Genomic DNA, 16,892 nt, shown 5'->3' with positions numbered 1-16,892 from the left:
GCTCGAAGGACGTGGGGATGGGGTGTGGTGCAGGAGACGAACGACACAGGGGAAGTGGTCGCTCGAATGGGTGTCAGAAAGGACATACCACTCGAACCGACAGGCAAGAGTGGTAGAACAGATCGAGAGGTCCAAGTGGGAGTAGGTATGAGTAGAGTCCGAGAGGAAAGTCGGGGCGCCAGTATTGAGGCAGACGAGATTGAGATGATTGAAGACATCTGCCAAGAGTGTGCCTCTTTGACAGGATGCAGGAGAGCCCCAAAGGGGATGATGGGCATTGAAGTCACCAAACAATAAAAACGGCGGGGGAAGCTGAACAATCAGGTGCATGAAGTCACAGCGGATGACGATGGAGTGTAAGTGGTACAAACTGAAAAAGTAAAAGCAGAAAGAGTAATACGGACAGCTATTGCTTGGAGTGGGGTGGTCAACGGGATGGGATGGTAATAGACATCGTCCCGAACGAGCAACATGACCCCACCATGAGGTGGGATACCGTCCACAGGGGTGAGGTCATACCGCTCCGAGGTATAGTGGGTAAAGGCAATACGGTCAGTCGGGCGCAACTTGGTTTCCTGGAGACCAAGGACGAGCGGACAGTGCAGGCGGAGGAGCAGTTGTAATTCCTCCCGATTTGATCGAATACCTCTTATGTTCCAATGTAACAAGGCCATCGCTAGTCAAAAAAGAGGGGGAACGAGACGGGGAAGAGCTGGTCACCTCGACGGCCGCGGAGGGCCAGGTGTCGAGGGAACAACGCTACAACCGGCGGGAGGCGGATCCTGTTCCATCGAGTCGTCGCCAGCTGCGGCCGCTGTCCCTGGTCGTGTAGGAGGGGCAGCATCATTTGCCGACGAGAGGCCAGCTGAGCGCCTGGCAGCAGAGTGTCCCGGTGAAACTGAGGACAGCCGGGAGCAGTGACTCACGGATGGAACGTCAGACGAAACGCGCCGGGGTGGAGAGGGGGATAGAGACTTCTCCTTGGAAGCCTTCTTGGAAGTCTGAGGAGGCACAGGGATGGTGGGCTGGACCCGAAGAAGGTCCTCACGCACGGGGTCCATTTTGGAACGCCGGACCTCGGAAGCTGGGGTCCGGAACGTTTCCCCGATGGACGCCTGAGAAGAGGATCGCTTCTCAGGTGGCGGGGGGGTGGGGGGTGGGAGGGTGGCCCCTGGGGCAGAGGGGGCGGGGGCCACGAGGGAGGAGGATTTGGAAGGGAGGGATGTGGGAAGCGGAGGCAGAGATCCCGGATGGGGGGAGGAGGCGGAGGGGGGACAGGATAGGGGTGAGGATACTGCGGAAGGAGGGGACACAACTGAGGCAAACGAAGTGGTCAACGGCCCAGGATGGAGGCGGTCATACTTCTTCCTGGCCTCAAAATAAGAGAGACGATCCAAAGTTTTGAGTTCTTGTATCTTGTTCTCCTTCTAATATGCGGGGCAGTCTGAGGATCTAGGCGAGTGGATGCCAGGACAATTAACGCACCGAGGTGGTGGGGTGCATGCATGTTCCTCAAGAAGAGGACGTCCACAATCACCACAAAGGGGCTCAGCCTCACACCGTGACGACATGTGCCCAAAGCGCAAACACCGAAAACAGCGCATAGGAGGCGGGAGACATAAGGTCGCATGTCACACCAGTAGCACATCACCTTTACCTTCTCCGGGAGAACGTCCCCCTCGAAGGCAAGGATAAAGGCCCCGGTGTCGATGCGACGGTCTTTGGGGCCGCGCTGGACTCGCCAGACGAAATGCACGCCTCAGCGCTCCAGGTTGGCCCTGAGCTCCTCATCAGATTGCAGTAGGAGGTCCCGATGAAAAATAACCCCCTGCGTCCTATTTAGTGCCAGATGTGGGACAATGGACACTGGGATGTCCCCTAGGCAGTCGCACGCCTGGAGCGCCGCCGACTGTGTGGCGGAGGTGGTCTTGATAAGAACGGACCCCGAACGCATCTTGCTGAGAGCCTCGATTTCCCCGAAGATGTTCTCAATGTGCTGAACAAAGAACATGGGCTTGGAGGTGGCGAACGTCCCCCCCATCGGTTCGAGAACAGACCAAATAGCGGGGGAAGTACTTCGCCCCAAGCCGGCGGGCCTGTCCCTCCTCCCAGGGAGTGGCCAAGGGGGAAAGGGCAGGAGAACCAGAACCAGAGATAGTACCTTTCCTTTTGAAAGACTCGGCCGCAGAGCGACCTGATACGTGTTGACGTTTCATCTGCGAAACGTCCGCCCCGATACCACCCACTCCGACCAGGGGCTCTCCCCACGGGCGCCACCCAGCCTCAGCAAGGGCCACCTGGCAGGATGACCGTTGCCGGGAGTCCTGATGCCCCAAGGAGACGGGCATCTACTCCTTGGCCGACGTGGGGAGGGTGCTGCTCAGGTATCGGCAGTACGATCCCTGTGTTTGTCAGGGGGCTACAACCTAGAGGGTACATGACGACCCCACCACAACAGGCTGGCTACCGTGCTGGATTTCTGGTGCCATGGAAAGTCCATCATGATCGTAGGTGCAGATGGGGACGCACTAAGGGCGTAACCTGTACAACCCATCAGGTGTTTAGGCCCAATTTGATGAATAGTGGGTATGGTTACAACGCCGGTACAATGCTGAGTGCCAAGGTCTTAGTGCACTTAGGACCAGTGGTATGTGGTAAGGCGTCCTTCCCCAAAAGGCTCGTACTTCTGTAGAATTTTGAAAAATGGAGGTCAAACCCCAAGGGGGACCATCACATGGAAGGCTGAAATGGTTGAAACTCCTTTTAGTCGCCTCTTACGACAGGCAGGAATACCTCGGGCCTATTCTTACCCCGGACCCGCAGGGGGATCGAGAGGAAGTGACAGCGGAGATGGGCGGGGTTAACGGAGTCCTTAGGGCCATGCAAAACATGTCAAGACGAACCTGCGGCCAAGGCGTACACCATGGAGGCATAGGTGAACGGACTGCAAGTAGAGGTGGTAAAGAGAAGGACTCCAGCTCGGAGAGAAGGGACCGTATGAGAACAACAATCGTCAGCCCCAATCTGGGCTGCCGATGCGGGAGATGGACTGCCGCAGGTGGGAAAAAGGAGACAGTAATTTGGATGCTCGGGGGAACTATGAATGTGTGCTACGTAACTGGCGAGCAGTTGTGCACTTCTGATCTGCAGTGGAGGGACACCAGCCTTCAGCAGTACACTGGGAACCGGACTCGTTCTAAAAGCTCCTGTCGCTAATCGAACCCCACAGTGGTGCACAGAGTCGAGTAAATGCAATGCTGAAGGCGCTGCCGAACCATAAACCACACTCCCATAGTCAATTCGGGATTGGACAAGGGCTCTGTAGAGCTGCAGCAGCGTACAGCGATCTGCACCCCAATTGGTGTTGCTCAGGTAACGGAGGGCATTGAGGTGCTGCCAGCACATCTGCTTAAGCTGACGAAGATGATGGGGCCAAGTCAATCGAGCATCGAAAACCAGTCCTAGAAATTGATATGTCTCCAATACAGTGAGTGGATCGTCGTCATAAAGGTAAAGTGCGGTTCCAGATGAACGGTACGACACCGACAGAAGTGCATGACACATGAATTTGCAGATGAAAACTGTAAGCCGCAGGCTAGAGCCCATGACTGCGCCTTGTGGATGGCTCCCTGGAGCCGCCGTTCAGCAACAACAGTACTGGAGCAGCAGTACGAAGTCAGGAGTCGTCTGCATACATAGAAGGTGAGACGGAGGGCCCGACAGCTGCTGCTAGACCGTTAATGACTACTAAAAAATAGAGAGAAACTCAATACAGAGCTCTGCGGGACTCCATTCTCCTGGATATGGATGGAATCGCCAACTTGGAAACATAAAGTACGAAGGGACAGGAAGTTTTGGATAAAATCGAAAGTGGTCCCCAGAGATCCCACTCGTACAATGTGGCAAGGATATGATGCCGCCAAGTCGTGTCGTATGCTTTACGTAAGTCAAAAAAGACGGCAATTAGGTGTTCTCGTCTGGACAAGGCTGTTTGGATGGCAGAATCGATGGACAGAAGATTATCAGTGGTAGAGAGACCCTGGCGGAAGCCGCCCTTGACACGGAGCCAGCAAGCCAAGTGACTCCAGGACCCAACCCAACCGCCGACATTCCGTACGTTCCAGCAGCTTACAAAGAATGTTGGTGAGGCTGATGGGCCGATAGCTATCCACATCAAGCGGGTTTTTACCGGGTTTGAGCACCGGAATGTTGGTGCTCTCCCGCCACTGCGATGGAAAGACGACATCGCACCACAGCCGGTTGAAGATGACGAGTTGTCGCTTGTAGTCAAATGAGAGATGTTTAATCATCTGGCTGTGGATGTTATCAGGCCCAGGAGCTGTGTTGGGGCAATGTTCAAGGGCGCTGAGGAGCTCCCACTCTGTAAATGGGGCTTTATACGATTCACTGCAGCATGTAGTGAATGAGAAGAAATTCCCTTCCAGCCACCGTTCGACTGTGTGAAAGGCTGGTGGTTAATTCTTCGATGCAGAGGCGCGAGCAAAGCGCTCGGCAAATGCGTTTGCATCTGTAGGTAACTCGCCATTTATGGTAACACCAGGGACAGCAGTTGGGGCCTGGTACCTGAAAAGATATTTGATCTTTGCCAGACTTTGGAAGGTGACATGTGGCACCCAATGTTGGAGACGTATCTCTCCCAACACTCCTTCTTCCGTTGTTTGATAAGGTAGCAAACACGGGCACCGAGCCATTTAAAAGCTATGAGGTGCTCCAAGGAAGGGTGCTGCTTATGCCGCTGTAGAGCTCGCCGATGCTTCTTAATTGATTCAGTGACTTTCGGTGACCACCAAGGGACTGCCTTACGCCTCAGGCACCCTAAAGAGCGAGGGATCGCATTTTCTGTCACTGAAACAGGTCTGCTAGTCACCTGCTCAACCATCACATCGATGTTACCGCGTGGGAGAGATTCAGCGGTGACAGCAGAGGTGAAAGTTCCCAAGTCTGCCTTGTTCGAAGCCCACCTGGGCAGGTGTCCGTGTGCCTGACACTGGGGCAGAGACAGTAAGATGGGGAAGTGGTCACTACCGCACAGGTCGTCATGTACTCTCCAGTGGATAGATGAGAGAATTCCTGGGCTGCAAATTGATAAATCAATGGCCGAGTAGTTTCGACATCTTTCGCTTGGCCAGTAAGCATGGTACCACCCAACAAGGGGTTATGGGCATTATAATGTCCCAGAAGTAGGAAAGGTCTAGGGAGTTGATCAATCAGTGCAGCTAATACATTCAAGGGTACTGCACCATCTGGAGGAGGATACACACTGCAGACAGTTATTTCCTCTGTCGTCCTCATTCTGACAGCCACAGCTTCAAGAGGGGTTTGAAGGGGCACATGTTCACTAAATACCGAGTTTAGGACATAAACGCATACTCCACCTGACACTCGATTATACTCGCTACGGTTCCTGTAATCTCCCTTATAGCTGTGGAGGGCAGTGGTCCGCATTGCTGGGAACCAGATTTCCTGGAGGGCAATGCAGATATCAGGTGTGAAGCTTAACAGTTGCCCTAGCTCGGCCAAGCAGTGCAAAAAACTGCCGCAATTCCGCTGGAGGATGACATCGTGAGACCGGGTAGGCATGGAACATTCAATATGGCAGTTTACGCCTGAGAGTCACCTGCTGCCATCGATTTATTGACTGAGCAGCCTATTTCCATTGTATCTGAGGCTCTGGCGAGATCTAGGTCCTCAGCAGACGCCAAAATGTCCACCCCATCCTCAGCCGCAGAGCTTGTAGTTAGCGCTGGTGTGGGTGCCACCGCAATTTCCTTGGTCTTAGTGGTTATCTTTTTGGATTTCTCTCGCTGCTCCTTGGGTTTTCCTGGCTGGGAGGACTTCACTGGCTCAGTCTCTGGGACTGAGGATGAGTGTGAAGCCGTACGACCAGCTGCTTTTGGGCTCTTCAGCCACTGACGGGTGTCGTCTTTCCCACTGTGAAGGGAGTGACCCAAGGGACCCCTTCCTAGTGAGAGAAGCCGAAGGAGACTTACACTTCTCTGGCTTCGGACATATGTCCCCGATGGTTGGGGGGGGGGGGGGGGGGGGGTGTTGCTCTTGAATTAGGTGGTGCAGGAGCAATGGGGAGGGAAATGCGCCCCCACCATCAAGGGGGCAAGTGTAGTCTTCCGGGTCTGAGAGGTGCCCTGGGTTGGCGGAGCTAATGGTGCCATAACTGTTGTAGTGGTGGCGTAAGACTATGTCATACGCACAGGATGCAGGCGTTAAATTTTTCTCTTAGCGTCATTGTAGTTCAGTGTGTCAAGTGTCTTGTACTCCACAATTTTCCTTTCTTTCTGGAGAATCCTGCAGTCAGGCAAGCAAGGAGAATGGTGCTCTCCACAGTTGACACAGATGGGAGGTGGGGCACATGGTGTATTGGAATGTGATGCGCGTCCGCAATCTCGGCATGTGATGCTAGAAGTACAGCGGGAAGACATGGGGCCAAACTTCCAGCATGAGATGGACACCTCGCCGCTCTAAATTGGCGCGGACTGCAAAAGAAGGTCTCTGTGAAATATGATACCCTGGAGCATATTTAAGTGCTTATGGGGCATGATGGTTACAGAAACAGCCCCCAGCTTGTCACAAGCGAGTAACTCCCGTGACTGGGCAGAGGATGCTGTTGTGATCAAGACTGACCGAGATCTCATTTTGGACAAGTCCTCCACCTCCCCGAACTTGTCCTCTAAGTGCTCAACAAAAAACAGGCTTCATCGTCATGAAAGATTCCCCATCAGCTCTCGAACATACAAGGTACCGGGGCGAATAAGATCCGCTGCCATCTTTAGCCTGACGTTCCTCCCATGGTGTGGCCAGGGAGGGGACCGATTTAGGGTCATGCTTCTGTGCGTTGAATTGAGCCCTCGAACGCTTAGAGACTGCTGGTGTTTCACCACCAGCAAGAGATGATGGACTACGCTTCATTGCGTGTCATCCGTCCTGATGCCACCCACTCCGAACAGGGGCCCTCCCTACGGGTGCCACCCAGCCGCAGCAAAGGCCACCTGGCAGTATGGCCATTGCCGGGAGTCCCGATGCCCCAGGGGGAAGGGCATCTACCCCTTGGCACACGTGGTGAGTAAACGGCACAGGCATCAACAGAGCAATCCCCATGTGGTCTGGGGGCTGCAATCGACAGCGTACATGGCAGCCCCACCACAACGTACTGGCTACCGTGCTGGATATCAGGTGCAAATAAGGCCACGGTCATCGTCAACACAGAAATCGACACTGCGTAGTGCATGGTGGAAAACGCACCAAGGATGGTGTCGGGAAAATTTTGAAGAATGGAGGTCAAACCCTACAGAGGACCATCACATAAAGGGCAAAACATGTGAAACTCCTTTTAATTGCCTCCTACAACAGGCAGGAATACCTCGGACCTATTCTAACCCCCGGACCTGCAGGGGGGCACTTCCTTGTCTTCAGCTAAACAGAAAATTGCGTAGCGCATTGTAGATTTTGCATAAGAGTCATTATGGGCATCAGTAACAAACAGACACAGTTAAGGCTGTGAAGTTCGACTGCGCAGGCCTGTGTGACTGTAGAATGCAACTCATGCCGCTACAACGTGTTTGTCTGCGATGGTAGGCTGACAATACACTGCACATGTAACTAAAGGTAAGAGCTGACAGTTCTTGTAAAGGGCTAGTTGACACAGTAACTGATACACCTTAGGTGGAATCCATGAGAGGAATAAGTCTTTGCACAAATTCGTCTGCCACAAAAAGGCAACAAATGCTGTCCGAGTCTTTCTTCGTAAGCTTCGCAATTCTCATGGAGGAAAAGTGGGTGGATAGACTGGAGGAATGGTATTCTGTCTGATAGTGGAAGCTGCCGAAGACATCAATGCTGAAGTAAGTTGTTCAGTCTTTAATGACTAAACCTGATGAAACAGCACTGAAACACCGCACACGCGGAAACAGTTCAAAACTTGGCGCCAATCGTGTAGTAACTAAGTAATATACAAAACCGGTCCAAATAACACAAATATGGCTTTATTCATAAACCTCAGAACAGTAACACAAATAAGCCTCTCGTGACTCCACATGTTTCAAGACAAAAGAACGATACAGAAGGTGCAATATAAGTGATACACAGAACAACTGACAGAGACAGTACCAACTGAACAAACATACTGGGAGGGAGTCATCGCTGGTCTGCCAGTCTATAGGTGTGAGTCGCTGATATAGGTGGCAGTACACACGTGCAGTGACACGACACTTGGTGTACGCACACCGACACACACTAGTAGCAGGATACAGCATCCACCCTACACGAAAGGTCCAGAAATATGCGCCTGAGACCACTGTCGAATCACACAAGTCTCAGGTGTATGCCATCTTCTCAGCTCCAAACCAATGTCTCAATGAATTTGGGTACACTGCTCCGAATAATGAGTCAGTTTGCATCCCAATCTAAAGCTACAAAGGATGGCCTCACAACACAGGAGTGCACGCAGAATAAAAATGGTGTCATTAATGCAGCACTGTACGTAACACTACTGAACACTTAAAATAATAATAATAATAATAATAATAATAATAATCTGCTGTGTGATTCACTGAGCAGTACTACACTACTCAGAATAAGTATGTGACACACACACACACACACACACACACACACAAACACAAACACAGTGTAAATTATACATTACTCACTGTAAAGGAACTGTAGGAAATATATTTCTGATGGCTGTTGTCAGCGCTTTTATCATAGAGTCAACATCATGGCTGACTGAATCATCAGCAGTCAAAAAGGAGTACTGCTTATCACCAACAGTGAGGCACAACTGCAAAAATAATCACAGTGTTACTAAGTCAAGATTCACTGTCTGCTATATGGAAATTTCATCATGCTGTAAGGAGGGGAAGAACATCAGAAGTATTGTCGTATGATACACACAAGCAATTTTGTTCAACAAACAAACAAAATTTTTATCGTCATGAAGTAACCACAATTACACAACAAGGTTATAGTTTACATTACAAATCTGTTTCACACTTTTTCATACAAAATTCATTCCCAGACTAAAGCCTCAACTGGTAAACTGACTGTATTGGATGCATTGTACCACTATATGTTTGCAATCACCTGGAAATCAAATTTGAAGTCAAAAAATTGCGTAATTTACTATTCAGTCACCACAAGAACAGTGTTCAACGGAGTATCATATAATACAATTCAACATTTATTACAAACAGAATGATGCAATATAATAAGTTATAGGAACTGAAAAGAGAAACAATATTTACACTGTTATTTTAAACGGCAGAATACATAAATAAAACCAAGTACATACCTGATTTGATTTCTTGCTTTCAACAGCTTGTATTTCTAGGTAATGGAAGTGTGATTCAATCTGTTAAAAAGAAAAGCAATGAATTAAAACTTGTTAAGTACATGGGATAGAGATTTTTTAACTCCCTCCTTGCGTTTATGCCTTTCTTTTTAGTTGCACATAACACACTATCAGTGGAAAAAGAGAAGATGGGACAGTGAAGTGGAAAGGGAAAAGGAAAATAAATTAGCTTATCATTATTTTAAACAACAGGTTATTATTTTATAGTTTATTTTGAGTATGGCACGAACAGTAGGTGAGAACTGTTTACTGCACTTGTATTCAGTAAACATGAACAATGGTAATAAATGTGGATGCAATACACGCAGAATTTGACATGTGCTACGAATGTCTGCAATTAAAGAGTTCTTTAGAGTGAGAGTCTATTTTCTCTGTCTCTGTCCTTGTCCTCACATATCTTTAACTATTTGAATATCACGATTACGGAAAGACCTGCTGATACAATTGCTTTATTCCACAACCAGTTTTGGTCCACAGACCACCATCAGGTTGTTGTTGTTGCTGCTGCTGCTGCTGCTGCGGTCATCATTCCAAAGACTGGTTTGATGCAGCTCTCTAAGCTACTATATGCTGTGCACGTCTCTTCATCTCCGAGTAACTACGGCAACCTACATGCTTCTGAATCTGCTTACTGCATTCTACGATTTTTATCTCCCCCTCCCCCCCCCCCCTCCACATACTTCCCTCCAGCACTAAATTGGTGATCCCTCGATGCCTCAGAATACGTACAACAAATCGATCCCTTCCTCTAGTCAGATGGTGCCACAAGTTAAGTGATTTACCACCTAATCTTCAGCATTCTTCTGTAGTACCACATTTCAAAAGCACCCATTCTTTGCTTTTCTAAATTGTTTATCATCCATGTTTCACTTCCGTATATGGCTACACTCCAGACAAGTACTTCCACAAAAGTCTTCTTAAAACTTAAATCTATAATTGATGTTAACAAATTCATCTTTTTGAGAAATGCTTTTCTTGCCATTGCCGCTCTACATTTTACATTCTCTCTACTTCAGGCATCATCAGTTATTTTGCTGCCCAAATAAAAAAGCTCATCTACTACTTTAAGTATCTCGTTTCCTAATCTAATCCCTCAGCATCAACAAATTCATTTCGATAACATTCCATTATCTTTGTTTTGCTTTTGTTGATGTGCATCTTGTATCCTCCTTTCAAGACATTGTTCATTCTGTTCAACTGCTCTCCCAAGCCCTTTGCTGACTGACATAATTCCAACGTCATTTGCAAACCTCAATAGCTTTTATTTATTCTCTCCGGGCTCTAATTCCTATTACAAATTTTTCTTTTGTTTCCTTTACTGCTTGCTCAATGTACATACTGAATAACTTAGGGGATAGGCTACAACTCTGTCTCACTCCCTTCTCAACCACTGCTTCTCTTTCATGCTTCTCGAGCCTTATGACAGCCATCTGATTCCTACACAAGCTGTAAATAGCCTTTCACTCCCTGTATTTTATCCCTGCTACCCTCAAAATTTCAAAGAGAGTATTCCAATCAACATTGTCAAAAGCTTTCTCAGATGCTAGAATTGTTATAAAGGTAGATTTGCCTTTCCTTAACCTATCTCCTACAATAAGTCGTAGAATCAGTATTGCCTCTCATGTTCCTCCATTTTTCTGGAATCCAAACCGATCTTCCGCTAGGTCGACTTCTACCAGTTTTTCGATTCCCCTGTCACGACATGCTTTCTTTGGAATTGGAATTATTATATTCTTTTTGAAATTCGACGGTATTTCGCTTGTTTAATATATTCTGTTCATCAGATGATGAAAAAGTTTTGTCATGGCTGCCTCTCCCAAGGCTATCAGTAGTTCTAACGAAATGTCACATACTTCTGGGACCTTGTTTTGACTTAGTTCTTTCAGTGCTCTGTCAAATTCTTCTTGCATTATCGCATGTCTTACAGTTTAAAATCTGGTTCCAAAATCTGTGTCTTACCATCATATAACCATTCTGAAATCTTCTGGAGTGTCCAGGTCTCTTCCACTTATACAGCCTTCATTCTCTGTTCTTACACAAAGTGTTAGTGATGATTAAATTATGCTCTGTGCAGAATTCTACAAGACAAGCTTCCTCTTTCGCTCCTTCACCCCCCCCCCCCCCAAGTCTTCCTTTTCCTACTATCGAATTTCAGTCCATCATCACTATTAAATTTTGTCACCTTAAATATCTGAATAATTTATTTTATCTCCTCATACATTTCTCTCATCTCCTCATACATTTCTCTCATCTCCTCATACATTTCTCTCATCTCCTCATACATTTCTCTCATCTCCTCATACATTTCTCTCATCTCCTCATACATTTCTCTCATCTCCTCATACATTTCTCTCATCTCCTCATACATTTCTCTTATCTCCTCGCCATCTGCAGAGCTAGTTGGCATATAAACTTTTACTACTGTTGTTGGTGTGGGCTTTGTATCTATTTTGGCTACAATAATGTGTTCACTATGCTGTTCACAGTAGCTTACCCACACTCCTATTCTCGTATTCATTATTGACCCTACACCTGCATTACACCTATTTGATTTTGCATTTGTAATCCTACTCTCATCTACCCAGAAGTCGTGTTCCTCCTACCACCGAACTACGCAATTCCCACTATATCTAACCATAACCTATCCATTTTCTTTTTCAGTTGTATAATCTACCTGCACGATTAAGGGATCGGACATTGCACACCGCAATCCGTAGAACATGAGTTTTGTTTTTCCTAGTAACGAAATTCTCCTGAGCAGTCCCCACCTGGAGATCCGAATAGGGGACTATTTTACCCCTGGAATATTTTATCCATGAGGATGATATCATCATTTAATTATAAAGTACAGCTTTCAACCGATCGTAGTATCAGCACAGAAAGGCCGTTTTGGTTGATGTTAGAAGGCTACATCAGTCAACTACAGAAAAGTTTGCTGTCCCTCTTCAGGAACCGCCTGTGTGTCTGGCCTCACAACAGATACCCCTCCATTGTGTTTGCATGTACAGTGCTGCTATCTGCATTGCTGAGGCAAGCAAGCCGCCTCACCAATGTCAACGTCCATGTTCGTAAAAGCATTTATATCATCATCCAAGATGTTACAAAATCATTGGCGTCAGATAAAATAAAATCCATGAACTCCTGACTTTGGTCACACAGTATTATACATTACATCAGAAATAAACTGTCCAGAAAGTGAATTTATGCTGTATCAGCAGCCAGTATAAGTGCTAGCAACAGGCGTTAGTAACATACAAATAGGAATGTATACCATATCAAAGGAAAATTCCACTGGGAAACCCAACAAATTCTATGACACTCTGCAAGCACTTCGCTACCTAAGTAGCTGCTTCCTCCGTGTAGTGCACACCTTACCTATGAAGAGGAAGCTTACAATTTACCACTCAATAATGTGGGTCCAGAAATCAGCAGCTAAGACAGTCACAGAATTGACGAAGCCTCTGGTTGCAACACTCCACTCGTCTCTACACCAAATGACCCCAACCAGTTCTGGGTACAAAGCTGGAAGTTGTAAGCTCCTCTTGCACCCCATAACTGAGGCCAGCAGTCTTCACCAATTCCTCCAACTGTCGATACGAACTGAGGATGGCCTCAAAGAACCTGAATGACAGGCAGCACTGGTTTTGACATGAGCCACAACTTTAAGATGACTACATCTTGCATCCTCGCTAACTACAGGCAGGGCTGCCTCCGCAACTCAAATCAGCGACATCCCACGCAAAATACATTCATAACGCACTCCTATAACAACATCTGACGAAGTATCTAATGATAACATTTTTACAGTGGCTGGAAATCAGAACATAGAACGGGAAGTAAAATCATGCGCTCTTCAGAAAAACAGAGTGCAAAGGTTCGAGAGAAACTAGATGGGGGTATATCGCTGGCAACATATACCGCCAGTTAAAGGAGTCCTCCTTCCACAAGGAAGGTGAGGCCTGGCAGTTAAAGACCCAAGAGGTTTCCAGCCAAGTTCTCGTCAATTTCATGCCAGAGTCTTCCAATACATAGGCAGCTACTGATGGTTGAGTGTCTAAGGGTCTTTCTAGCTTTAGCTGTTGATTTTGTCGGACAGTTATATTTACTTTGCAAACCACTGTGAAATGGGTGGCACCCTTACACCACATGACAGGGTTCCTTCCCTTTCCATTCACATATGGATCTCTGAAAGAATGACAACTTAAATGCCTCTGTGTGAGTTGTAATTTGTCTAACCTTGTCCTCGTGGTCTGTATGAGAGTGATGCATAGGTGTAGGCTGGTTTAAAGATTACTGGCAACAAACTACGAGATCATTAGTCCCTCCTACTTGGAACATGCAAGTCAACAAAACTACAGACCGAAGAAGGGACAGTGCGTCAAACCCAAAGAAAGAAAACCCCCCAAGGTCTATCAAAGGTCAACAAAGCCTAGTGAAAGCAACAAGGAAGAAGGAAAGGGGGAAAGGAAGAAAGAGGGGCGGGATACCGTGCCAATGGAGCAGCCAGAGGCCCTCAAGACAGAAACTGTGTTGGGGGATATGCCCCCACCACTTATGAGAGGCACCACACCCAATCGAATAGTACACAGTAAAGACTTGGACAGTTTGAGAGAAGCACAAAAAATCAGAGGAAGAGCACCAAGTCATACAGAACACATGAGAAAGGAAAGAACAGCAGAAGAATGGGTAGGGTGAGGACTGTGGCAGACCACCAAGCCTCTTAGAGAGGCTGATAGTAACCTGCTTCACTGATAAACCATAAAACCAGGTCAGCCACTAATGTATCGTCTGATTACAGCAGGGGCAGTGAGTCAGGGAGATAATCCTCAATGGAAGAGATGACCATGAGTCAGCCAAGTGTGGCTGATGTGGAGCCAGCAAAGGACGATTGAGACCTTGAGATACATTAACATGGAGGACCTCCACCAACGTGTGGTCTATTTTATCACCCACCGTTTATTCAGCAAAGTCAGAGCATGACATTCCATACTCCAGATCCTTACAACTTGATGGCACTATACTGATTGTCTTAAGGTCTGGTGCTGAAATACCGCTCTCAAGAGGTGGCTTGCCAGTAGCTAATTTGGCCAGCCTGTCAGCGAGTACATTCTCTGGGATCCCAATATGCCCCTGGGGTCCAGACAAAGCCCACATTGTTTGAGGGCAAAAAGGGAATCCTCGATAGTCAGGACAAAGGGATGGTGACGGTAACACCGATCGACAGCTTGTAAACAGCTCAAGGAGTCGCTACTAATGAGGAAGGGCTCACCGGTGCAGGAACAGATATGCTCAGGAGCCCGAGAGATAGCTACCAACTTTGCAGTGAAGAGACGGGAGCCTTCAGGCAAGGAGCAGAGTTCATTACATCAGACATCAATGCAAGAAAAGCCAGCGTGTCCAGCAACCACCAAGCCATCAGTATAAATTACTTCTGAATCCAAAAATGTGCGGAGAATGGAAAAGAGATCAGAGTCCTCCGGCCTCGTGATAGGTCATGACAGACCTGTCGACAGGTGATGCACCATACAGTTGTACGTGAACAGGCCCAGGAAAGAGGCGGAAGACGGGAGAGCTGGAGTATAAAATGGGACTGGATGCGAACGGCAATTGTAAACTCAGACCTGAGCTGCCATTACAGGAAGCAGATCAGCTGGAAAGAAGAGATGGAAGTTTGAATGCATAATGCGTAAGTGACTCAACAGTGCTTTGAGCAGAACCTGCGATGGTGGAAGCCCTGCCTCTGCTAGGAGCCTGACCACGAGGTTAGTCCGAAAAGTGCTAGTTGCCAGGTCTGCCCCACAACAGTGTATCAGGTCCAGCTCCTGTAACAAAGAAGGTGACGCTGAGCTGTACGCAAGACTCTCGTAATCTAGATGGGGCTGGACCTGGACCAATACTTTGCACATCCGCAAGAAAATACATCTGTCCACACCCGAAATGGTACTGCTGAGGCACCAAAGAGCATTGAGATGTGACCAACAAGTCTGCTTTAGTTGACGAAGATGGGGGACCCGTATCAACTGGGCATCAAAGACCAGGCCTAAAAACGATGAGAGTCCACCACATTGAGAGGCTGGCCATCAAGGTACAGATCCACATGGGGTTGCACTGTACGGCGCCAACAGAAATGTGTAACGCAGGTCTTGGCAACTGGAAGCCGTGAGCAAGAGCCCATGACTGCATGCACTCTATGTATTGCTCCCTGCACATTGCATTCAGCAATACCCACAGTGGACAAACAAAAATAAATGCGAAAGTCATCAACATACAAAGAGCGGGGGGGGGGGGGGGGGGGGGGGGGGGGGGGGGGGGGATACTCAAAAACAGAACCCGATGGAACCTCATTCTCCTGCAGATGAGGGTGCTATGGGAAGTACCAACCTGTACCTGAAAAATGTGACACGAAAGAAAATTCTGGATAAAAACCGAGAGCGGGCCACGGAGGCCTCACTCATTTAAGGTGGCAAAGGATGTGGTGGCGCAATGCATCCAGGCTTGTCCAGGAGCCATGTTGGGGCAGAGAGCAAGGTCCCTGGCGAATTCCCACTCGCTAAACAGCACATTATAAGGCTCCAGGTGATGGGGAACGAGAGATAAAGGGAGTCGTTTCAGATGGTGTTTGAGAAAACAGAACACAGGCAGACAGTGCACCAATGCTGAGGCCAGCTTGAAATGCCGAGCAAAATGTTCAGCGCTAGAGTCTGGGCTGATGAGGATAACCTCACTCAGAGAAATTCCCAGGACACCAGTAGGACAGCAACCAAAAATGTGCCTTATCTTTACCCCACCTGCAAAGACGGAGTATGCGGCCCTATGGCAGCAACGTATCGTTCCCAGAAAATCTGTTTCTGGCACTTAATTAGGTAACGGGCCTGGGCACGAAGCTGCTTAGAGGCCAGGAGGTGGTCAGAGGTGGATGCCGTTTGTAGCGTTGGAAGGCTCAGCGGCGGTCTTTAACAGTTGCAGCAATTTTGAGGTTTTATGAAGGGACAGTCTTCTGTCAGGGAAATACTGAGGAATAAGTAATTGCTAAAGCAGATGGCGAAAGATACCGTCGGTCAAACTCTGTACGGGCTCATCAACGCCATTGTGTGGTGGAACAGTTGGGTTGGTAGACACGGAAAAAGGCTCCCCATCCACATTAGTAAAGGCCCACATAGAAGGGCATCCAGTCTGAAGAAAAAAGTCAAGACAATCGGAAAATGATCGCTGTCACACAAATCGTCATGAACTACCCATTGAACGGTGGGGAGGAATTCAGTTCAACAGAGGGAAAGAGAGCAATGGTCAAGGAAGTGCCACGTGCCACACTAATGTGTATGGATCACCAGTGTTGAGAAGGCAGAGATCAAGCCTTACCAGCAGGCCTTCAACAATCCTGCCCCAGTAAGTCGTCGCAGTATCACCCCAAAGAAGGTTATGGGCATTAAAATCACCAACGAGAAGGAAGGGAGGAGGGAGTTCGTTGACAGAGGGAAGAAGATTAGGAAGAGGAGGAGGCCAGCCT

The 16,892-nt window shown here is 48.1% G+C and overlaps 1 protein-coding gene across 1 annotated transcript in view; it reads right to left on the bottom strand.

Annotated features, from left to right (window-relative positions):
- The window catches only part of LOC124605305 (F-actin-uncapping protein LRRC16A), a 528,830-nt gene that overhangs the window by 302,233 nt on the left and 209,705 nt on the right, over positions 1-16,892 (bottom strand). Inside the window, exons 4-5 of the mRNA XM_047136886.1 lie at positions 9,326-9,385; positions 8,685-8,815 (exon numbers count right to left, since the gene is read on the bottom strand). Of these exons, the coding sequence (XP_046992842.1) occupies positions 8,685-8,815; positions 9,326-9,385 (191 nt within the window). The remainder of the gene's footprint in view (positions 1-8,684; positions 8,816-9,325; positions 9,386-16,892) is intronic.

This window comes from Schistocerca americana, chromosome 3, assembly GCF_021461395.2.
Source record: "Schistocerca americana isolate TAMUIC-IGC-003095 chromosome 3, iqSchAmer2.1, whole genome shotgun sequence".
NCBI lineage: Eukaryota > Metazoa > Arthropoda > Insecta > Orthoptera > Acrididae > Schistocerca > Schistocerca americana.
This window is presented reverse-complemented; position numbering and strand designations above follow the sequence as displayed.